The sequence below is a fragment of the Ammodytes marinus genome, assembly GCF_949987685.1.
Source record: "Ammodytes marinus genome assembly, chromosome: 19".
In the NCBI taxonomy this organism is placed as follows: Eukaryota; Metazoa; Chordata; class Actinopteri; order Uranoscopiformes; family Ammodytidae; genus Ammodytes; species Ammodytes marinus.
This window is the reverse complement of record NC_137223.1, coordinates 9,694,638-9,717,192: the sequence shown is the minus strand read 5'-3', so window position 1 is coordinate 9,717,192 and position 22,555 is coordinate 9,694,638. Positions and strand designations below refer to the sequence as shown.

Here is a 22,555-nt window from a genome sequence, read left to right as displayed (position 1 = left end):
GAGCAGTCTCTACCACTCTTTTCCTTTAAAAAAAATTAAATAAATAATTGCTTCTACATCTGCATCACTTAAAGGCCTATTTCACCGGTGGGAATATGAAGGTGTATTGAATTCTGAGATCCTATGTAGTATAAATGTGCAAAAAAAATGAAATTGGTTCATCCCAGCCTGAGAAAAAGGCAGAAAGAGTGTTTTATGGTCTCACTGTCTAACCCTACATTTCTCTTTCTGTGATGTCACCGGTGAAATAGGCCTTTAAGCTTTATATGACAAAAGCTTTAATCTTAGCAAGACATCCAGGCAGTGGTTAGATATTGATAACATCTTTATTTGGATGAAGTGTGGGGATTGGTTGATTCGCACACCAAGATTTAACAGTTTTACAGAACAATTTGTTTTCTGGTACAATGGTAAACAACCTCAAATGAGGTAACGACAACCCCATGATATGAGGCCAGCAGCGGGGGCGGGCCCTCCACAACACACACACTCTTTGAAATCTACAACCTCCTTTTAAGCTTTACAGCATGCAATATAAATATCTAGCAGGTTTGATCCATCGCATGGAATGCTTCTTTTAAATTTACTCACAAACCACGAGTGAAGTGACTTATATATTCTTATTTTTAATAATGGTGAACAGACTCCCTCCTGGGTTGACAACCAAGTGTGACGACAACGACACTGGTTCTGTACAGTGACGCATCTGCAAACACACACAAACAGGACCTTGCGGCACTGAAAACAATGGGACAAATCATCACAGACGAGTACACAAGAAACAACTTTCATCACTTGAGCGTGAGAAGACAGCGAGACGTGGCCTCAGAGGCACAGAATAAATAGGAGGATGGGTGAGGAGGAGCGCTTCAATCAAACAACATGTCTTCATCCGTCTCCTCCATCAGCATGTTAGAAGGCTCTGCTATAGGACCCAGCGCTTCCAGACGCGCCGCAATCTCCTTCTCTGTCCTTTCCCTCATCTGCTTCTTCTTCTCCTGGATTTTCTTCAGCCTGGAAAAGAGGAAAAAAAATGTTAAGAGGTATGACACAAAAATATAAAGTTAGGCGTCCAATCACGTGGATTTAAAATAGACTGTTAAAAGACATTTTCACCTGTAGAACTCCTCTCGTTCTCTCTCATCCAGTTCTGTGATGATGTAGGTGAGGGTGCGTTCAATTCGGGGAATAATCACTGTAAAATGGGGGGTGTATAAAAGGTGAGGTATGAAAGGAATTTGTCATTAATTGCTTTGATGGGAGCAACGAATCGAATGTGAAGGCGTTAATTTACCGTGCTCAATAGCGTTCACACGGCGGTTGGTGATCTTGATGGCTTCATCCAGAGTGACGAACGATGTCTAAGGACAGAAAGTGGCCATCATCTGTCAGAATTTCTTTCTACATTTTATTTTCTTACTGAAAAACTGATACTATGGACTAGTTTTTCTGAAAGAAACAATTCATTTACAGTGAAATTCTATGAGGTTTTAACCAAAATCTACTTTATATAAACAAACATATACTCTTCTTTTACTGGAACACTGTTTAGCATGTAAGAGAAATGATGATGGCCCAAGCTGGTTGACATGAAGCTTATTTTAACTACTCTGGGGAAGCACGTTTAAATTAAAAAGGTGGAATAAAAAGTGTGATATTTCCCTCCTAAATGTAGTAGAAGTACAAAATCGCAGAAAATGGAGACGCTCAGGTAAAATAGAAATAACATAAAAATTCTACTCAAGTTCAGCATATATATGTATACGTAGTGTGTGAACTTAGTTACTTCCCTCCAGTGTCCATTTCATTTGAGAAATAGTAAAACAAAGATGACTGAACAGCAGTATATTCGTAACAGCGCCCCCTACCTGTAAGGAGGCCAACTCCACCAGCAGCTCCACTGCTCTGGCGTAGTTCCTCTTCAACCTGGAGAGCTGCTCTCCTCCTCGGGCCAGACCGGTCAGCTCATAACCTGGAAGACACAGCAAAGTGTGAAAAAAAAAAAACTTTCCACTATTCACCAGTCACAACGGCTAATATTATCTTCTCAACACCACTTACTGTCCCCGCCTTCTTGGTAGTGCTCAAAGACTGGAAGGGTGACACCTTAAAAAAAATAAAATAAAAAGCATTTGTTTAAGAAGATGACTCAACAACAGTGATTGTGTAAAGCAAGTAGATTGTTTCCTTTAATCTTACCTGCCACGTTGTCTTTCTTGGCTCGGACCTTCACTTTGGCTTTGTTGACATTCTGAATTACAGTTGTGCTGCGGGAGGGAATCAAAGATGGGCGTTACAGATTCATCTCCCACACACCTCCGAATCACATGATCATTCTCTGATTCTCACCTGAAGTCTCCGGCTGCAAATTTGGCTTCGGCCAAAGAGAAGGCTGCCTCCCTCATCACCTCCCCCATCTTAGTCTTAGTCTGAGGAAAAATAGACGAGGAGACAAAATATGTAGACAACTGTTTGGAGTTTCTAAATAAATAACTGCAAGGAGAACTGGGTAATTGTTTGAATTTTTTGACTGACCTCAATGATTTTGCGGAGGATCATGCGGAAGCGCATGGAGAGGGCGTCAGACTTCTTCTTGAGCAGGTTGCGGCCAGTCTGAGCCCCTTTCAGCCGAGCCTTCATGATGGTCTGAGCCCTACAGGGCCAAAGAAAAACCCACATTTACATTAGAATTAAAAAGGTAAACAGGATTCAAATATTCACTGAGGTTATCTACAGAAAACAGACACTTTTTATTACAGATCTAGGACAAAAAAAAACACTAACAAGCAGCTAGATATCAGTTTCACCAGTCTATCAGCCTTGTATATCTGACGGGTTGAAGTACCCCTTCATCATACCACTTTGACAGAAGACAAGGCTTAATGAACTTTAAAACAAAGCTCTGTTTTGATATCCAGCAACATCCATAAAAGACAGTTATCCTGGTATTTTTGGAGTTAAAGACGTCTTGTGTAGAAGAATCACAGTTGGTAAGGTATTGTTACATTATGATAGATAGATAGATAGATAGATAGATAGATAGATAGATAGATAGATAGATAGATAGATAGATAGATAGATAGATAGATAATTTAAGTGACATTAAATATACTAAAGATTGGAATCCTGTTTGTTGTCTCCAAAAACACAAATATGTGGATGTAACTTTCCATGTAGCCTACTCCCTGACAACTATAGAAATAATAGAGAGGGTACACGTACTCCGGATAGAGATTCAATGATATTTGATTGCTACTTGATCAGAGCTACATCCATGTGCATTGATTTCCCATGATTTAATCAACAATATCAAAACATGTTGGGCCTTTCAGATACGACAGGAGACCAAACGGATCTACATGAACTAAAATAAAAAAAATCAGCTGTTTGGAGGTCAGTATGTTTTGCAGACTGACAGCTCACACTAACATCATGTTAGACACATCACATGATAAAAAAAATAACTCTTCCCCTTTTACACAGCGACTCAACACTGCTATAAACTGTCTTCAGGCCTTTATTACACTGCATAAAAGGAATGCGAGACGGGCCCCTTCATGGGAGATAACCAGCAGATGGGAACATGTTAATCTGAGGGACTGGGGGGAAAAAACAATACAAAAAACAGCAATATAATAGCTGGCTAAGGAGCTAAAGTGGTTTAGCAACACGCTAGCAAACAAGCTGCTTACATTCTGGAGGGGAAAACGTCGAGCCTTTCTTTTCCTGACATCTTCTCGTCCTTTGGTCGATGACGGCAGTCTTCTGTTTACTTGGCTTTCCTAAAATTAACACCGCAACGTAAGGTTAACTTCTATTCTAATAATGTACACATATGATACAAACAACCGTGCAGGATTAGCAGCACAGAACGAGCTGATGATGGTCGTGATCTTGTCAGTCCGTGATGATCAGCTGGTCCTCGGGTCATGTGACTGAATCGACAGCGTACTGCGCATGCGTCGAGAAAACGGTCTGACGATCTTTTTCCGGGTCGAGAAAAGCGAGCTAGCGGGCCCTCAATACTTCACTTAAAACAAGGAACTTCCGAAGAAACTCATATCGGGGATTTAAACTCGTCTCTGTGCGAAACATTCCAGTGTATCGCTTTGTAACCATATTACACAGGTGAGGATTTGTATTGAAGAAATAAATGTTTTAAGCGGGGGGGATGAGCGGTTTACACACGGGGCTGCTAGCTGGCTAAGCTCAATGCTAGTACCCACTGTGGTGCATGTGCCGCATGTGAGTCGGGAGCCGGGTTATTAGCTGAAAAGCTAACGGGTATGAAAGGAACTGTCAAATGGGCTTAAATTGAATTACTGACATAACTATACAATTATATAGTAAGTTACTACACTATATAGCGTCGCTGTTACCATGCCAAAATAATTTCAAGCTGGGTTGATATTATTTTTCATTTAAACAGTTGTCATTGGTCTGCGTTGCATCATCCCATTCACAGCTAATAATGTGATAAAACTGCCACTATCTCCTCTACCCGACCACCCATTCGCTGCCTATTTTGCCTGCTCTTTATTTGTGAAATATTTGAATGGTTTATATTGAGGCTTAACTCGGTCGTTCAGAATGCTGAAGTGAAGAGAACAAAATCACATAGAAACATAATGATTGTGTCATTTAAAATGGCTTCAAATAATGCTGATAAATGTTTGAGGGGTGTGTTTCTATTATTCTGTTCACCTACATTGATACCACATACCAGGCAGACTAAATATTATAAACAGCTCTTAGTGCGCCACAGTACAATTGAACTTCACCACAGATTAAATTGTCTTAAAATTGAATTTACGCCCTTTTTTTAACAGTCATAATAGAACCTGAACTGTATTACTTTCATGGAGGTACAGCTTGCTTCTTATTGACTGGCTGATTCCACAGGCTTAAAAATTGTGTCATTCATTTAGCATAGATAGATAGATATTTTAGCAAGGGAGTCATTGAATATAGGCCTAGTAATTGCTTTTGGCAAGAATGACCTACTGTACTGGTCCACATCACAGCCTGACACTATACACACTCTGCTGTGTAGTGCTGTCCATTATCTTCTGCAGCCTGTGCAACATCCCTCTTCTCCACCACCAACTAGGTCCAGTTCAATCCAGCATTACTTTAGTAGTGGGCTCCACAGCTTTAATGTGCCAGTAAAATTTTGATGGGTGTTGTCATTGTGCCCTATGAGCAGATGCATCTGTAGAAGTAATAATCCTTGTGTCATGTTGTGACTAAAATAAAGCGACAGAGTGACCGGATAAACGTAGAGTGATTTGACTGTTGTTTCAACTATTTGTGTAGCTTGAAGAAGAAAGATTATGAAGTGGTTCACAAGAAAGAAATATCAGAATACTTACAGTAAACTTTTTTATGTATCTGTACGTTTCTCTCTTTCTTCAATGATCTTGTAACATCCCAAAATCCCAGTTTGGGAACTCCTGTCTTCTTAGCTGTCAACAATTCCACAAATAAAACTGAGCTGCACAATATTAGAGATATACAAACAAAAGCATATTTGAAATCTTTTTGGTATGGCGCTCGGCAGCAGAGGCTGAGAGATCCTGACTTTTAGATTGAGGTTTTTGCCTTAAATTCCCTTTTTTTTCTTCTTCTTCTTATCTCAGCACACTCAATTTGCAACACAGTTTCTTTTAAAAACGTTGTAATGGGCAAGCCTGAATGATGACATTGTCGTGGCACATTCAGGGATATTTTCAGAAATGTTCAGAACGTTTTAACAAACACAAAACAAACGATTGGTGTCTTGCTTCACATATTTGACCCCCTGTCCCTCCCTTTGTGTTGTCTCTCAGCGATGCCGGGGCTCAGCTGTCGATTCTACCAGCACCGGTTCCCAGAGGTGGAGGATGTGGTGATGGTGAACGTGCGCTCCATCGCGGAGATGGGCGCCTACGTCAGCCTGCTGGAGTACAACAACATCGAGGGCATGATCCTCCTCAGCGAGCTGTCGCGTAGACGTATCCGCTCCATCAACAAGCTCATCCGCATAGGACGCAACGAGTGTGTGGTCGTCATCCGAGTAGACAAAGAGAAGGGTGAGAGCAGGCCACAGGGGGCATGTACAGTATACGTTCAACCACAGCAACCAAAACAGTGACTGAACTTTAAAGGTTCAGTAAGCGGAATGGTCAGTTTAGCCAACTTCCTGTCAGTGACTGCAGTTAGCAGTCCCCTCGCTCGTCCCTACGTCACCACATTAATGCACTGTGGTCTTCAAGCAGCGAGTTATCTAGCATCATCTCAGATCCATAAGTGTGATGAAACTGATAAACACTATCAAAACAGACATTGGGAAGAATTTTTACCTGCTCCTCCATTGTAGGCGCATACATATTAAACCCATTTGTCGCTCTGCACATGCACCGGCAGTGAGACGGGTGCCGGTTTGTAGCGTTCTCTCTTCCGATTGTTTATTAGTAGTGGGATCCCCGAAAAGTTTATTTTTGCCGATTACATGCAGAGCGAGTGACTGAGAGATCGGCTTTATGAAACGCGCACACTATATAAGTGGTCACTGTATGAATAAAGAGCGATTTAACACTTATATTAACATAGATAAATCGCTTACTTCACCTTTTAAGGACTAGATCTGATCTTTTCCATATCTTCACCTTTAGATAGTAACAACTGCAAGAGCTGTAATATCATGATGTTCCTTGATACAGTGACACTTTTTCTATACAGTATAGATTGGACTGAAAGCAATCAATTATTATCCGTCCAATATCAATAATCCATCTGGGTTTTATTCTCCGAGTGTATAATAGTTGAGGGTTGTGGTACAGCATGGCCACGAATGTACATGTGACTAAGTGTAAATCATGTTTTGTGCATAGTTGTATATTTCTGTGTGGAATATTTACATGCTGTGAAAACAGAACATCAAATCTGTCGAGCCCCAAAATGTTGACTTTTAATTGCTTGCTATGTCAGCAGACAACTTACACCAGATTGCGTTGCATACATTTTGAGTTGATTTGAGTATTGTAATGACTATTCAGTTAACATCTGCACTTTGTCAACAGTCTCCGTCTGAACTGATCTCTGTATATATCTGAATATCCTGACGTTGCTCTTGAATCTGTCTCTAGGATACATTGATTTATCGAAAAGAAGAGTTTCACCAGAGGAGGCCATCAAGTGTGAAGATAAATTCACCAAATCTAAAACCGTAAGTCTAATTTTACCGAACGGCTTGTTCTGTTTTAAATCCATGTTCCTCATTAAATAACTAGTTGAAATGTGATTATTTTATTTATGACTAACAATAAATTGCGGTTCTGGATCATTACAAACTACCAGTGCCATTTTTATTTTTTTAATCATCTGATTGATGCATGCTGTTGTGTTTGCAGGTGTACAGCATCTTGCGACACGTGGCAGAGGTGCTGGAATACAGTAAGGACGAGCAGCTGGAGAGCTTTTACCAGCGCACCGCCTGGGTCTTTGATGAGAAATACAAGAGGCCCGGATACGGAGCTTATGATGTCTTCAAACAGGCTGTGGCGTAAGTGGCTGTTATTTTTTCTTAATTTGATTTAAAACCTGTATTTTGGATCTCAGAAGAAATTGAGGTCTCCCTCATTCTAAATGATTGTTGGCTCAGCGTGTGTGTTGAATGCAGGGCTAATCATGAAATACACGTTTTAGAAACAAAGCGAGTACCCACCAACTGACATGGTGAATATCTTCCTTCTCTCAGAGATCCTGCCATTCTGGATTGTCTGGAGTTAACGGAGGAAGAGAAGGCCGTGCTGATTGACAACATCAACAGGCGACTGACTCCACAGGCTGTCAAAATCAGAGCAGGTAACAATTTACTCTGACAGGAGCGTTGGAGCATTATTTAATCTTAACTGTAGTGTGATAGCATCTCTGTTGCATGATGAAGATGTGACCTGCTAGAGCATGGTCTTATATTCCTCTTCCTCCTGCAGACATTGAGGTGGCGTGCTATGGGTATGAAGGCATCGATGCAGTGAAGGAGGCTCTGAGGGCCGGGCTAGGCTGCTCCACAGAGGCCATGCCCATCAAGGTAATACTGCCCGTCTAAGATACGTGTTTGTGTACTGATGCCAACTGTGAAACTTTTGACATTTACGATTAAGACTAGGGATGGGGCAGATCCAATCTTCAGTATCGGCTAAGTCTATTTTTTAATGTAATTATTTTTACTATAATGTTTTTTTATGATTGCCATAGCTATGTGATACAATAGCACACATTCTTACTCTTCAATTGAAATCTTCTTTTTTTACAATTTCAAAACCTTGTGAAGGAGTTTAAGTTCAGGCATACCTCTCTATTGATTTGAATAAATGGGTTTGAGTACATTTAAACTTTTTGAGCATTTTTGTGTATTGTTTTGCTCTTCTAAATTAGAATTACTGTGTTGCTTAATCCTTTATAGCCTCACACATAATATCACCACCAGCAAAAAAATATGTATTATAATAACGATATGAGTCGGATAGGAACTTGTAAATAGTGTATCAGTGCACGTCTAAATAAGACCAGTGACCGATTGTATGCAGCTGATGTAATTGTATGTTTTGGGCTGAAGAGCTGTTTGAGAGCGTGGGGCATTGCCAGTAACACCAGCTTGGTCTTGTTCTTGGCAGATCAACCTGATCGCTCCCCCTCGCTACGTGATGACAACGACCACGCTGGAGCGCACAGAGGGCCTGTCTGTCCTCAACCAGGCCATGGCCGCCATCAAGGAGAAGATCGAGGAGAAGAGAGGCGTCTTCAACATCCAGATGGAGGTGAGGGACTGAGTCAAAGCTACACCCGTCTTTTAATGCATTTCTATGCTTTACATCTTCTTTAAGTGATCAGTTTAACAAAGTACAGTTACACAAGTACTGTAGTGAGGTACAGATTTCTACAAGTAGTAATACTCCTGTTCGGGGGAGATACAATATTTAATGTATAATAAATACATTTCGGGGGGGAATTTTTATTTAAATAATGTGATTTAATATTCATTTGAATATAAAACAACTTTCATTCACATGGTTTAACCTTAAAATCACGTCATATACATTTTTTTTTTTTTACATTTCAAATTTCTCAAAATATATAATTTTTTTTTACCCTTAACATAGTGGCCCAAAAAAAATCCTGGACCCGATCTGACATTTCCCCACTTTTTAAACTGTATTTTTCAGGCCAAGGTGGTGACAGACACAGATGAGACAGAGCTGGCCCGGCAGCTGGAGAGGTTAGAGCGGGAGAACGCTGAGGTGGACGGAGACGATGACGACGAGGAGATGGAGGCCAAAGCAGAAGACTAAGAGTCAGTCCTCTGAAGGCTGATGGAGAGAGGGAAAGAAAACCATCAAAGAAGAAATATGGACACTGTCACTCAGTCCAACAGATGTTCACTTTCACATTGCAAACAGTAACTGGTGCTGATAGTTCATTGGCAACCATCCCAGTTTGTTCTTTAGTAAAGGTTTGTGTCAGAAGACGGCAACACAAATGTCTTCTTATCCATACATGGACACAAGGAAAGCTAAAATACAAATTAAACATTGTAGTTCCAATTTTCAAGTACACCCGATTTGAATAAATAACTCTAAAACGACAGCTGTTTACAAGCAGTGGCCTTCGCTTACCTCTTGCTTTAAGAGCCCAGTGTCTTCGGTATCCACGGCGCTTCATCTCTGGCTGGTCACTGGATGTGATCGATTAAAGGGGAAATGCATACGCTCGTCTGTGCTGCTCACTCCGTGTGCTGTATTCTCTTTCAGGGTTTTTACTGCGAAGACCTGCTCTTGTTTAGCTCTCATGGCATCAATAAAGTTCTGGAGGTTTTGATCTTAATGCGTCTTTGTCAGTTGCTATAGTGGATTGAATGAAATGGTACCTTTAACAGGTTGTTGGATTTAGATAACAAATGAGGAAACAAGTCAGGTCTAATGTGTTCTGTTGCTTTAGATTATTTTGTTACAATACAAATTTATATCAGTTAATGGAAGTGATTTCATAAAAAAAGCTTATGGTGTGAGAAAAGCAATAAATGGTCCACAAGCGGTTATAAAAATCAATTTTATTCAAATGTTCACCAATACAAAAACAAATGGAGAGCATCTTCAAATCCTTGTTTTTCCCGTTCTTGGCTCCTTTTCCTTTTAGTGGTTGACGTATGTGTGTGTGCTTTCACAGCTGCAGGGATGTCACCACCCAGTATATTCAGTGGGTCCCGTCAGCAGACACATTTAAAATGACAGGTGATCTTTCTGAGACGTTCTGAAGACATTTTATCAGGAATGTTTAAAGTAAAACTTAAGCTTAATCTGTTTCCTCAATTGGGTGGAAAAAATACATCAAGAGTTGTGTTCAAACCTTGAATAAATAACCCAGTAAAAAATATCACATCCTTGTTGCAGTTCTACTCTCAAGTTAACTAACCAAAATGTAGAGACTTCAAAGATAAGCTCATGAAACTGGCGACAACTCTTCCCACAAAGTCTGTGTTGGCATGTATACAAACAACATATAGGACCATGGGAACTTAAACGCCAACAATCAACAATCATCCTGGGTGTTCGTCGTTCAGTTTCCTCTCAGAATTATTTCATCACAGTCAAATAATGACATACCGTATCTACACAAAAGCACATCGACACAGTCAGCACCTGCAAACAGAAGGGAGGCGAACGTAGCCTGAGAAATGTTGAGGTGGAAAAAACAAACAGCACGACCTGGACAACTCGCGCCAATGTGAGAGTGAGCAGTATCTGCTGTTACAGTCTGTGCGGATTTGGACAAGTCGCTTTGTTTGGGGGTGACATAATTGCGCAACACTATTATACACATTGTATGAAGAAAGAAAAAAAAAAGTTATCTTCATTTTGTGATGTTTTTTTTGCTTATTTCACCAGTCCGATCTTCTTTGCTTCAGTTTCATAAATGAGTAGCCTCCACATCTTCACTATGAAGACTTCAGCTTCTTCATCGAGTACCTAAAAACAGAAGCAAAAAGGAAAGTTATGCAGAGTTAGAAATCAAGAATCTAGATTAGATGAAAACATTGTCCGTGTTTTAGGATATGATGCCAACGGTGACCCGCAACATCCCTTAATTCCTGTCATCTCCTGACTATCAAACATATTCACAAAAATGTAGACGATCACAAAATCTGTAGAAATGGATCTATTTTCTTAATTTTAAAAGCAACTCTAGCTTATTTACATTATTGATTCATCTGAAGTTTATTTTCCTGTGAGTTCAAAAGAACATTAAAATTGGCATATTATAATTTCGCCTACAAACAAAAATTCAAATGTTTGTCAAAAGAAAATTGAGATTACCCACTTTGCTATAAGATGCAAATTCTCACTTCAAGAAGGTTGAACTACCAACAGTTTGAATGATTCGTTGTTAATAAAAATATTTCTGTCGATTGACCAATAATTTGACTGATAATAATAATTATAGGCAATTTATCCAGCAACGAAAATGGTAGAACACATGAATTCATATCTATGGAGATGAGTGAGGTCGTTAATAATTCTGTGCAACATGAACAAAATGAATGCAGCGAACAGTGCGAGTGGCAGAAACCATCCATTCCATTACTCACCATGGCAACATCATCCAAGATACTCTGAGGCATACTGTGAGCCATCACCTGGGAAAGACAAAAACACAAATCATTTCTTGTTTCACTTTGCCTCCGAGTCTGAATGGAGTGGAATGTTAAGACGATCACACGACCGTTACCTTGGTGCAGACGAAGTCCACTAACGTTGCTTCTTCCTCTCCAATGTATTCAATAATCTTTTTATTGATCCAAGGCCGCACACGTCGATCCATTAACGTCTAAGAAAAAAAAGGTTTTGCTTTAGAAGTAGTGTAAACATCTCATACTATTTCTGAATGACTTAACGGTGTTATTGGGGGTAAAATGCACTAGTTAAAAGATGGAGTCAGCGATCTGGAGAATGCTTGTGGTCAAAATCACTTTATCAAAATCAGTGAATATCTCCTCACGATTTGTTTACCTGTCCATACTGTGTGTGTGCTGAAAAAAAAATCAGTGTTGATACACAGCCTAGGCTCTGTAAACAACCATGTTGCTAGCTAATGTGGATTGCCTTTGTTTACATACCTGTTCACAGAGCCATAGGATGTGTAATATAACACCAGATTTATTTTCAGCGCACACACACAGTACTGACAGTGCAGATCATGAGGAGATAATACCAGATTGACAAAAAAAGAAAAAAATCAAACAAACATTCTCCAGAATTGCTGACGCCACCTTTAACTTGTCCCTTAACATGTTATAAAGACAAATCCAATGGAACAACACATTGATCCTCTCTCCCTCTCCTCACCGTGTCCACCATGGTCCAGTCCAGTGGGTAGGTGAAGAGCTCGGGCTTTGCAGTGGGGATCTTTTCGATCAGACTCTTGACTTGTTTGCGTTTCTCCTCGGTGTCGGCCCCCTTGATGTTGGACGCCCCGTCCACGCCCAGGCTCTTGTCATCGTCGTAGTCCAGAGGCACCAGCTTCCTCTTCCTGGGCTGCTCGTCGGCCTCCTCCTCGTCAAACTTGTCAAAGACGCTGTCCACCGGAAGCTTCTTCCTCTTGACTGCATTGGCTTGACTGGGGCTTCCTGTGGCACCTGGAGAACAGTGAGCTTTATGAATACGCTGGACTTGAACTAGGTGCACTATGCAGTTTCAGAGGAGGGGGCATTTGAGCCTGCAGTTAGTTTACAAAACATTTTTCTCTACAGGTCATTCTTAGAATTATTTAATAATATCATCATTAATCAAAACTTATTTGGAGGAACCTGGAACCAAATGTAAGACTGGAATATGTTTTGTAAACCAAACTGTAGGCCCTGCTGCTGTAAACAACAAGAGTGAAACAGTAACTTTTCAGGAAGCCAACTTCAAACAGTGTTCCAATGATCACATTTTTCTGTGAGGACAGTTTTTTATTCTGTTATGAGAATATACCTTCGAAAATGTTCACTTCTCTGACCTTTTAAAAAAAATCTTTTAACCTTAATATATACAGGTAATCCCATTGAGACCAGAGTCTCATTTTCGAGGGAGACCTGTGCACATTCCCACGTTACCATTACACACACACACACACACACACACACACACACACACACACACACACACACACACACACACACACACACACACACACACACACACACACACACACACACACACACACACACACACACACACACACACACACACACACATTCATAACGCCGCCCTACCCATTTGCCACAGCTGCCCCCACATGATAAAGCTATTTTTAAAATGATGCAGCTGCAGTGACTGAAACCTTAATAAATTGATATTTTCCTTTCATGTCAGTATCTCAACAAAAAAAAGTATCAAACCATTAATGGTAGTATGATCACCAGAATGATCAAATTAATGATGCAACCCTTTAGAAATGTTGCAGTTGCATCTTGTTAATATTTGTCATGTGGCATGTTCCACATTATGTTCAGCTACTTTCCTTATTTCTGCCTTGTATTTGTCATTTCCTACATTACCCATATTACATTTTAATATCCACTGGAAATAGAACTCTTGGTGCGCCCTACATGTAGTTGGAGAGAGAGCAATCATAACAAAGAATGCTTTGTAAGTGTTTCTAGATGAATGTGTGGGAGAAGAGCAGAACAATGCTGTGAGGTGGGTGGTTTCTCAAATGACACAAATCCATTGAAGGAGGACGTTGTACTGTAAGCTACCGACAGCATCTTCATTCTGGGCTATGTAGAATACCATCAGTGGAAAAATATGGAAAACCTTCATTTACAAAATCTGGAAAGAAGCTCTTTTTGAATGATCTAGCAATATTATTATTAAACTTGAAATGTAAGGTTGCACATTTATCTGCAAGTTATTTTCTCAATTAAGGTTTTCAGATTTCCCGAAGCCCAAAGGTAAGAACCTAAAAACCATATAGAATAAAATGAACAGAAAGAAGCAGCAAAGACTCACATGCCCATGGGTAAATGTTAGGGTCAGGGAGCCAGTTCAGTAAGTTTGGAGTATTTGGTTTTCTGTATTTTGTGAGCATTTTGTTTTTTGAATTTATATGTAAAAAAGTGTACAGACTAATTGACAAATGCACTAAATGGCATGTAACAGGGACATATATTTATATATATATATGTATTTCAGACTCACCCAGTTTGAGGCTGAGGCCGATCTTTGGCCGGTGCTCCTCCTGTGGCAGTGCGTCTGGCGGTGAGTTCTCGTGGGGGATGATGATGCCGCACGGCGACTCGTCAGCGGGCGTGTTGGGCGACGCGCCGCCGCTGCCCGACGACACGGAGGGAGCCGACGTGATTGGCCGCATGGTGGGCTTCAGGGACGGCTGTGTGACGTCGCCGTTCTCTTGGTCGTGATCAAAGTCCTCTTCCTCTCCCTCCTCCACCTCCTCGTCTGATTGGTGGGGCCGCGGCGGGCGATCCTCCGGCCTCTCCTGCTGCTCCGGCCGACGGTCCCGCTGCTCTCGTGAGCCCCGGTGGCGTTCCCGGTCCCGATCACGTTCCCGTTCTCGTACCGGCTCGGGCTCCGGCTCTGGGACGATGGGAGGTTGTCTCAGACGCTCCTCCTCTTCCTCCTCCATCTGGACCAATACAAAAGGAGGAGATATGCACACAAAAAAATGAACCAACCAATCACGGTGTTTTGAAGAAAAATGAAGGCCAATAGACAATCCCTGTGTTCCAATACCCTGCTATTTAGTATGGTAAAAAAAATTAGGATGTCATCATTCTTGTGTTCAGATGCAGCATGCTTAAAAAAATACCCGGATGCCCTACCACATCAGGTCGAGATTATCAGTTTGGAATTCAGCATGCTTTTTTTGGGGGGGTGATTCCGACTATCAATCCAGACCGCACCAAATGTGACGTCACATCGACGGAGCAAAAAAACAACTAGTGATGCAATCGATAATATAAGCAAGAGGCAAGTTCGAGGCGCGATGTTATGATGGAATAAATAAGTTATAAGTATGTCCCAATTGTGTGCGTGCTGCATGCTAATTAAATACTGTTTATGATCAGCTGTAGTATGTAGAATAGAAAAAAAAAGAGTATGCAGTTTTTGGAACGTAGCCAGCCAATGAAAGCTGGACACTGCAGATGTGCACAGATGCCTAACCACTGGGATGATAAAGTGACCTTCAAAAAAAAAAAAGACGATAGACAGTATGTGTCCGCTCCCTGCAGATATAGGCACATCAACACATTCTGATATTCTTTATGAGAGACATTACAAAGCCATTACCCTGCGTAGCTCTGCGTCTGGGTCTGGATGTCCCTCGTCTAGCAGCCTCTGTCTGATCTCCTCCAGCTCCTCCTTCTCTCTCTTCCTGTCACGCTCGTCCACCTCCATCTCCTTCTCCCGGTCTCGGAGACGCTTCTGCAGCGCACTGCCCCTAGGGGTCAACACGGAGCATGACAGCCTTCAGAACAAAAGCCACAGTGCTGCACTGCTGCTGCTACAAGTCAGATCTGGGTCACACAGCATCTGCTTTGCTGCAGCATGTTGGGATGCCACGCGGCTCGGATGTGACCAACCGAGCCAAGGAAAATAATCGCTGAACGTTTAGTTTTAATACATTCACATACATTTGGTTTCCTAGCATTTCTGACACTTAATGTGAATAATTGTTTGGTCTTAAACTACCCACATCCACACATTCAAGCTGTTTAAGAGATGCCTTTTAGATGCAAATCCTTTTTGAAAGAGGGGCACATGGGGGCATTGATTGAAATTGATCTCATATTCATATATATTTTTTAATCCATTTGGTCTAGGTAAAATAAAAAGCACTGCAGCATATTTCTTTACCTGTAGTACTTGGGGTCATCTCTGTCATCGTCATAGTCTTCAAGGAACTCTTTCAGGCGCTTGCCCTCTTTCACCTGAAAACACACAGGACCGCACTGAAATTTCTCCTGAATAATACCATCTAATTCTGATTACAAATAACATTGTAAGGCTAACTGAATGAAATGATAAAAATCACAAAAAAATAACTCAAATCTCAAATATATTCTTTAGTACAATTGACTACCTTAATGTATTGTTTTAGGTTTAGGGTGAAACTTGGTCAATTTCAACATGTACACAAAGTTCACAAAGAGTTTAAGTGTTTGGTGTTTGGTCACCGTGTTAACCCTCTCTCTCACCATTTCTCTTTTGCGCTCATCTTCTCTCTCGGACTCCTTAGCGTAATCCCGAGCCTTCTTGCGCTCCCTGAGCTCCCAGTTTTTTAGACGCTGTAGTCACAACAGTATGAAGGTAAGCCACGATCACATACAATTATATTCCAGCACACCGAGCAAAACAAAAGAGCAATACACCTATTGTTTCAATGTTAGTACACCTGAAATACAGAAATATGATTGGTTTGTCTCATTTGGTTTTCCGTGACCTCACACAGCCCGTCCCTACCTCCTGATAGGCCGCCTCTTTGTCTCGGAGTTTCCTCTCCAGCTTCCTGCGTTCATACGACACCTCTTCGTCGTCCTGGTCTCGTTTCTTATCTCTGTCTCGGTCTCGACTCATCTCTCTACAAAAACGTAAAAAAAAAAGGTAAGAATAATGAATCTAAAAGGGAACCAATATACGAGAGGGTAAGAGTGTAGGTTGTGCATAAAAAAACTAACAGGAGCGACAGAAGGTGTCAATCGACCATAGTCTACACATGCCCACATTGTCCCAAAAAGTTGTGAGATTGGAATACCAAAAAAGGACTTGCACTGTTTTAATTTTTTGACTGACTTTCAAAATAAAAAAAGGACTATTTTTCCAGTGATATATTTCCTCATTGATGTTTTCAACAACAACAACAAAATAGTGTAACAATACAGTCTCGTCTCCTTATCGTAAACTCAATATTGTGTTTAGTCTCGTGAGATATATCGTCACACCCCTATCAACCACTATAAAAGCTGTTTTTTTCATCCACCTTGATCGGCTGCCTTGATCGAGGGGGCTCCTCTCGCGGCTCCTGTCCTTCTCCCAGTCTCTGTCTCTCTCTCTGTCTCTCTCTCTGGTCCTGCGGTCTTTGTCTTTGTCTCTCTCCCTCTCTTTCTCTCTCTCCTTCTGCTGCTCCCTCTCTCGCTCCTTCTCCCTGTCGCGGTCGCGGCGCTCTCTCTCCCGCTCGCGCTCCTTCTCCCGATCCCGCCGCTCCTTCTCAAACTCCCCCCGCTCCTTCTCCCGCTTGTCCTTCTCTTCCTCCAGTTTCTGAGGAGCAAAACACACACGGGTTTAGCCAATGCCAAGCCAGGTCCAGTCTTTTCCAGTCAATTTGCTACCGTGCACAGATCAAGTGGTTTCCAGATATATATATATATATATATATACATTAAAAAAGGGGAGAGGTTTCATACCGGGAACATGCCCTATACTAATCAGTGCAAAGCTTGTATAGAAGCTGGAATCCTAACTTGGGGGAAACCTGGGAGGATCAAAAAGGCTCTCCCTCACCGAGAGACAGCAGTATTATTTAACTAAAGCAACAAGCTGTAATTTGTTGCTTTAAACTTGCAGTGTAAACTACATTTTGGTTAAACAATTTAACTGGAAACCACTTTAAAATGGTCAAAATGATCTGTGGAACACGTTCATCTTGAGGCATTCGTAACGAGAAAAAGGCGCCGCAAAAGACAAAGCTTTTTTTCTCTCCTTAAGAGTCCTCTCCTCCCAGAACAAGGAAATCAAAAACAGAAAAAAATAACAGGCGTCAGTCTGTTGTTGAACTAGTTGGTTGTGACTTACAGGTGTTGAACTACGGACTCAGCCCTTCGCTGCCCCTACAAGCCTTTTAAGTTAGGCCTGGGAGGAAAGCAGGTCACACAGTATACAAGGGGAAAAACGTTATGGGAATCTGTCTGGCTCATCATCAAAAACAACAACCTTTACATGGCATTCTAAAATCAAAAACATAACAAACATCAGTTACATGTCTGCACAGATAAATGAAATTGTAGAAGCAGTCTTACCCCTGCAGGAGTCTTCAGCAGCTCTTCAAGCCTCATGACTTAAGACACACGCATACACACAAGCATCCCAATTCTGCCTTCGAGGGCATTACACGCAAGGCTTTGGGTCTATGTGGCATTCTGTATTAAGACTACTGAAAACACACAAAAAAACTAAGCTTGGAATACTGCATTGCCATCACTTTGTGGGCACTCATGCTGTTAAACAGTCATGTACAGTACATGCAACAGCAGAATTAACTCCATTTTATGTAAATAAAATATGCAGCCACAGGCAGTCAGCTGGTCTTCAGCAAGAAACAAAGACAGAACGTAAAGCCTTGTGTGTAACGCAACAAGAGAAAGAAAGTTATGATATTAGAATGAAGTTGGGAGATGTTACAAATAATATTTAAAATTTCAATCTTAACTAGATCAGGGTTAACTATTATTTATTAGAACGTATGTGCCTCAACTCAAATCATGTTACGTGTTTAATTTTGGGTCCATTTTGGTGTCTCTTTTACTTACCTCTGTAAAGGGCGTACCGGGAGCTTGCATAATAAATACTTAACCGACTGCACGGCTCTGAGCAGTAGATCATAATTTTGCTATTAAAATCCAGTCATCAGACAGTGCAATTTATATTCAGCATCGTCTGTAGAGGCTACAACTTTTTCTGTAATTGTAATTCTTAAAAGCCGGAGAAATATATTGTTTTTGGTTTAAACTTTGGACCTGGTTTTCTCAATATATATATATGTTTTCTTAGATAAAGTAGAGAATGTGGAACTGTGTGTTTGTGTTTGGTTCTGTACAGAGTTTAAACCAATGCATGAACTAAGTGATCTATTTTGAATAAGGAGGTAATAAGACGTGGAAGAAGAAATGGAAGAAGTCACACAACAACAACACATCCAGAGAGCACACATACCTTGTTCAGTCTTCAGATCAGCGTACTGCTGTGGAGAGGGCGCCCCCCCCACACTAGCATAATAAAAGCTACAGCCAAAGTCACTGCAGTGGTTATATTGACAAGAGTCCTTGTGCTTCAACATGAACACAAATTAAGACAGACCATCATTTAAAGAGGACTCGCAAAGGTTCACCGACTTTCAAGTTTTCGGGGGCCTAAGCAAAGTCAAGACCAAAACGGTTGGGAAGAACTTTTGTATTATCAAATGGTTCAATCGATGGCTGAATTAAGACCATCAAAAGCCCCTGAAGCACACACACAAATGTGCAGCACAGTTGCCCCTATGCAAGTTCTCAAGGGGGGGACGCCCATCATATGTATATAGTAAATAAAGGCAAATACTTACATCCTATCCTCGTAACTTTTTCCAAAGCTCTGAGATTCATCTTGCTTTAGTCACCATATGATCACTATCATAATGGTGGGGTTTAATGAATAGATTAGCTTTTGAGTAACTTTACATCGTCTCCATGCATTTTTGTGTGATGAATGAAGTATGGATCTATAAATGGTCACACCTAGATAGTTTGACTATGGTGGTCGCGGGTGTCAAGTCAGGCCTGAGAAAGGTGACAATAATACTAGCTGTCTGCCTACTTAACAGTGTTGGAACATTGAACATGAAACATTTCATATTATACTGGCCAATTGAAGATGTTTGGTTCGTGTGAATTTTTAAAAGGGGTGCCAATTTGTGGTGCAGTATGCATGTCACTGAGATCAAGAAAAGCTAGGCAAGTGTCGGCTAAATGTGCAAGCTCTGGGAGTGAACTATGTGAGCTGCTGCGGTCCAAAAACCTGGAATGTCAACTACAAGATCAAAGGAGCCACTTTACCTTGTGAGTGTCTCGAAATTTACTAATCTCTCTGGAAATCAGGTCTCTCTTGTCGTCCTCCATGTCAATAGCGTTAATGTCGTCCTAGAGGAAAAAGAAACGCCAAAGAAAAGAGTCAATTAACACGTTCTGTTTTAAAGTTGGAGGCAGCGATTCTAGAGCATGCTTGTTGTCAATTTTTTTTTGTAAAAATCAATGAATATCTCTTTACAATCAGCTTGCTGTGTGTGTGCACTGAAAACATTTCAAGCGTTAATATACTGCCTAGGCCCTGTAAACGGACATGTTGCTAGCTACAGTGGGCCCCTTTTCTTTACATACCATTTGTTTGCTTATGACTTAAAAAAGTGATTCTCAACAAACGTTGTCCAGAATCACCGACTCCACCTTTAAGTTTCAAGAGAAGAGCGGTTAAATACCTCTTCTTTTTTCTCCCTTCTTCTCTTTCTTCGCTGGGAGTCATCATCCTGTGAAGGGGCGTTGAGTTCAGAAGCGTACTCCCGCATCAGTCCATCGATAGCACCTTTAGTGATCTGATCCTTCTTCTTGGTCTCCTCGTCTAGAACTTCTTCCTCCTCATCTCCTACGTCGTCTGCCTTCTTATCCTGCCAGTACAGAAAGAAAAGAAATGCAAGTGTCAACGCCGGTATCAAATTGTCAGATTTAGTCACTGTACGAAATGATGCAATTATCAATAAATCCCTTGAGAAATCTAAGATTGCGATCAGGAGTTCTTGAAGGAGGTGCATCATAAACTCCCGATCACACTCTGAACCAGTAAATCTCCGAAAGAGAATCGTACCCCGTTTGCAGTCTTTTTCTTGGCCTTCCACTCGTCCAGTTGAGCCTTTGTCTTGGCGTCCACCTTCACCAAGAGGTTTTTGTCTCCTATGGGCAGGTCATGAAGCAGCCGCAATGATCGCAACGTGGACTCTGGCTCCTTGTACTCACAAAATCCAAAAGCTGCAATAGATATTGGCATGGGGATAAGACATTAAGGCAGGTTCATATATGTTAATATATCATGTATGATTTAATAGGATGACATACCAATTAAAATAGTATTTCCTGCTTGGTATTAGGTCAAATCCTATGTGTATTTACAGTCGGCCACCAAAGTTAGGCATCAATGAATGCAATTCCTGAACTAATGGTGCTCTATGTGTGTATTAAGAATTACCTTGAAGCTTGCCAGACGCTCCTTGGACCCTCTTCCAGCTTAGAACAATTCCACATTTCTATAACACAAGCACAAAGGGAAGAAGAGTTCATGACTCGAGCAGATGCGGCTTTCTCTTCCTTTTTTTTTTAATGCCACAGCAGAAGATTCACAGGTTCAACAGGTATATATACATATTGTCTGCTTGAAAAGATTATAGAATCAAATCAATACTTTAGCTCAACCCTACATGTAATATTTGTCCCTGTCCCTTACCGCCAGCAGCTGTCTGATCAGCATGTCTGAAGCTTTCTCTGATATGTTCCCCACAAACACTGTGGTAGTGGGACCGCTGTTGGCGTCGTTCTCTTTGGCTCGCAGAGCAGCGAGGTCCTTCCTATGGACGGGAGGCTTACTGACCACTGACAACGTAGGAAGCATCACTGTAGGGGCGGAAGTCATGATGTGAACTGGGATCATTGGAGTTCCTGTAACAGCCAAAGGAAATGACCATCAACCAGAGACAAGGAAGTTTGGAATGATCACAAATATTGCTTGGAAATAGTTGATTAATATAGGATTCTATATCTGTAGGATTCTAGTTACAAATATGAAAGCTTTGTGACAGTTATAGTTGCATACCTGAGGGGAAACCAGCGTACTGATGATGAGGCATCCCGGGAGGGGGCAACAGCGGCCGGTTTAAATGAGGAGGGAAGGACATCGTGGGTGTGAATCGGAGCGACCTGATGAAAGAACAGCGACGACAGCCATAAATATTAACGCATGATGTGCCTTAACTCACACTTGGATAAACAATGTTAATTCAAAATTAGAAAAGCACTTTACACGTCTACATGTTAACTTATTTCCGTAAAGAGGATACAAAGGAAACTCCTGCCATAGTGTGTCGGTAATGTTGATTCGGCAAGTCACAATTCTGACATTTATTTGTGACTTTTTCCTATTCATCTATAGCACTTCTTTAAGTTAGCTTAGCTTAGTGCGGTAGCATTCACTAACCCGATATAATTCAGCCCCACTGATGATGTAATATTACCGTTTTTGATTACTTCATTACTTAATATCTCAACCCCAATTTAAGTTATATTAAAAAAAAAATCTAGCAGCTTAGTTAGCTAAACCTAGCATTAAGCACGCTACAGAACCCGGCACAACTAAATCAGGCTAAGCTAACATTAGCTACAACAAGCCAAACTCACTTTAACGGGCCAACTATGAGTATGGAGTAAACATGGAGATGTTCATATATACGTACCCCGATTTAAGGTGTGTACAGACTGATGAGCCCCGCTATCAGGAGATTATTGATTAAGAAAATCTTTGTAACGTTCCGTGTGTTTGATTAGCACGCCGGCTAGTCACGGGCCTTCGAAAACATTGACGCAGGCGCATTACGCACCAGAAGGCGAGCGCGCTTGTTTTGTTTGTCAGGTCTGTCTTCATATGTCCATGGGTCTTTGCCGCGGGACGGAGCTTAGGAATAATGGCATGGTAGGCCCATTTATAATAATAGGCTACTGCCC

General features: G+C 41.2%; 3 protein-coding genes across 3 annotated transcripts; 1 reads left to right on the top strand and 2 right to left on the bottom strand.

The window, feature by feature from the left end:
• Positions 1–313: 313 nt before the first annotated feature.
• Positions 314–3,901, bottom strand: atp6v1d (ATPase H+ transporting V1 subunit D). The gene is made up of 9 exons (XM_080047813.1): positions 3,693–3,901; positions 2,536–2,653; positions 2,350–2,429; positions 2,200–2,267; positions 2,062–2,106; positions 1,869–1,972; positions 1,295–1,361; positions 1,117–1,195; positions 314–1,014 (listed from the first exon to the last, which is right to left on the bottom strand). Exons 1-9 carry the CDS (start codon positions 3,731–3,733, stop codon positions 870–872), a joined length of 747 nt encoding a protein of 248 aa, XP_079903939.1. The 5' UTR covers positions 3,734–3,901; the 3' UTR covers positions 314–869.
• A 73-nt stretch (positions 3,902–3,974) lies between these two features.
• Positions 3,975–9,864, top strand: eif2s1b (eukaryotic translation initiation factor 2, subunit 1 alpha b). Its single transcript, XM_080048139.1, has 8 exons — positions 3,975–4,128; positions 5,829–6,071; positions 7,128–7,207; positions 7,392–7,543; positions 7,739–7,845; positions 7,974–8,071; positions 8,658–8,801; positions 9,207–9,864. The coding sequence occupies exons 2-8, from the start codon at positions 5,831–5,833 to the stop codon at positions 9,330–9,332; spliced, it is 948 nt and encodes a 315-aa protein (XP_079904265.1). The 5' UTR covers positions 3,975–4,128; positions 5,829–5,830; the 3' UTR covers positions 9,333–9,864.
• A 211-nt stretch (positions 9,865–10,075) lies between these two features.
• Positions 10,076–22,404, bottom strand: rbm25b (RNA binding motif protein 25b). The gene is made up of 17 exons (XM_080048138.1): positions 22,288–22,404; positions 21,651–21,754; positions 21,285–21,496; positions 21,030–21,087; positions 20,652–20,812; positions 20,269–20,454; positions 19,850–19,933; positions 17,023–17,300; positions 16,506–16,623; positions 16,241–16,330; positions 15,900–15,973; positions 15,333–15,483; positions 14,223–14,667; positions 12,384–12,673; positions 11,767–11,865; positions 11,627–11,674; positions 10,076–11,006 (listed from the first exon to the last, which is right to left on the bottom strand). The coding sequence occupies exons 2-17, from the start codon at positions 21,730–21,732 to the stop codon at positions 10,914–10,916; spliced, it is 2,469 nt and encodes an 822-aa protein (XP_079904264.1). The 5' UTR covers positions 21,733–21,754; positions 22,288–22,404; the 3' UTR covers positions 10,076–10,913.
• Positions 22,405–22,555: the final 151 nt, after the last annotated feature.

What these genes read in the sequence shown, in the direction of transcription:
- atp6v1d (XM_080047813.1), bottom strand. Translation starts at nt 3,733, where the DNA reads ATGTCAGGAAAAGAAAGGCTCGACGTTTTCCCCTCCAGAAT. An exon ending in GACGTTTTCCCCTCCAGAAT is followed by an intron (nt 2,654 to 3,692) that starts GTAAGCAGCTTG and finishes TTGGCCCTGTAG; the next exon opens with GGCTCAGACCATCATGAAGG. An exon ending in GAACGAGAGGAGTTCTACAG is followed by an intron (nt 1,015 to 1,116) that starts GTGAAAATGTCT and finishes CCTCTTTTCCAG; the next exon opens with GCTGAAGAAAATCCAGGAGA.
- eif2s1b (XM_080048139.1), top strand. Translation starts at nt 5,831, where the DNA reads ATGCCGGGGCTCAGCTGTCGATTCTACCAGCACCGGTTCCCAGAGGTG. An exon ending in CCGAGTAGACAAAGAGAAGG is followed by an intron (nt 6,072 to 7,127) that starts GTGAGAGCAGGC and finishes ATCTGTCTCTAG; the next exon opens with GATACATTGATTTATCGAAA. An exon ending in GGCTGTCAAAATCAGAGCAG is followed by an intron (nt 7,846 to 7,973) that starts GTAACAATTTAC and finishes TTCCTCCTGCAG; the next exon opens with ACATTGAGGTGGCGTGCTAT.
- rbm25b (XM_080048138.1), bottom strand. Translation starts at nt 21,732, where the DNA reads ATGTCCTTCCCTCCTCATTTAAACCGGCCGCTGTTGCCCCCTCCCGGG. An exon ending in AGCGTCTGGCAAGCTTCAAG is followed by an intron (nt 20,813 to 21,029) that starts GTAATTCTTAAT and finishes TATCTATTGCAG; the next exon opens with CTTTTGGATTTTGTGAGTAC. An exon ending in CGGCCTCAGCCTCAAACTGG is followed by an intron (nt 12,674 to 14,222) that starts GTGAGTCTGAAA and finishes ACTGTTCTCCAG; the next exon opens with GTGCCACAGGAAGCCCCAGT.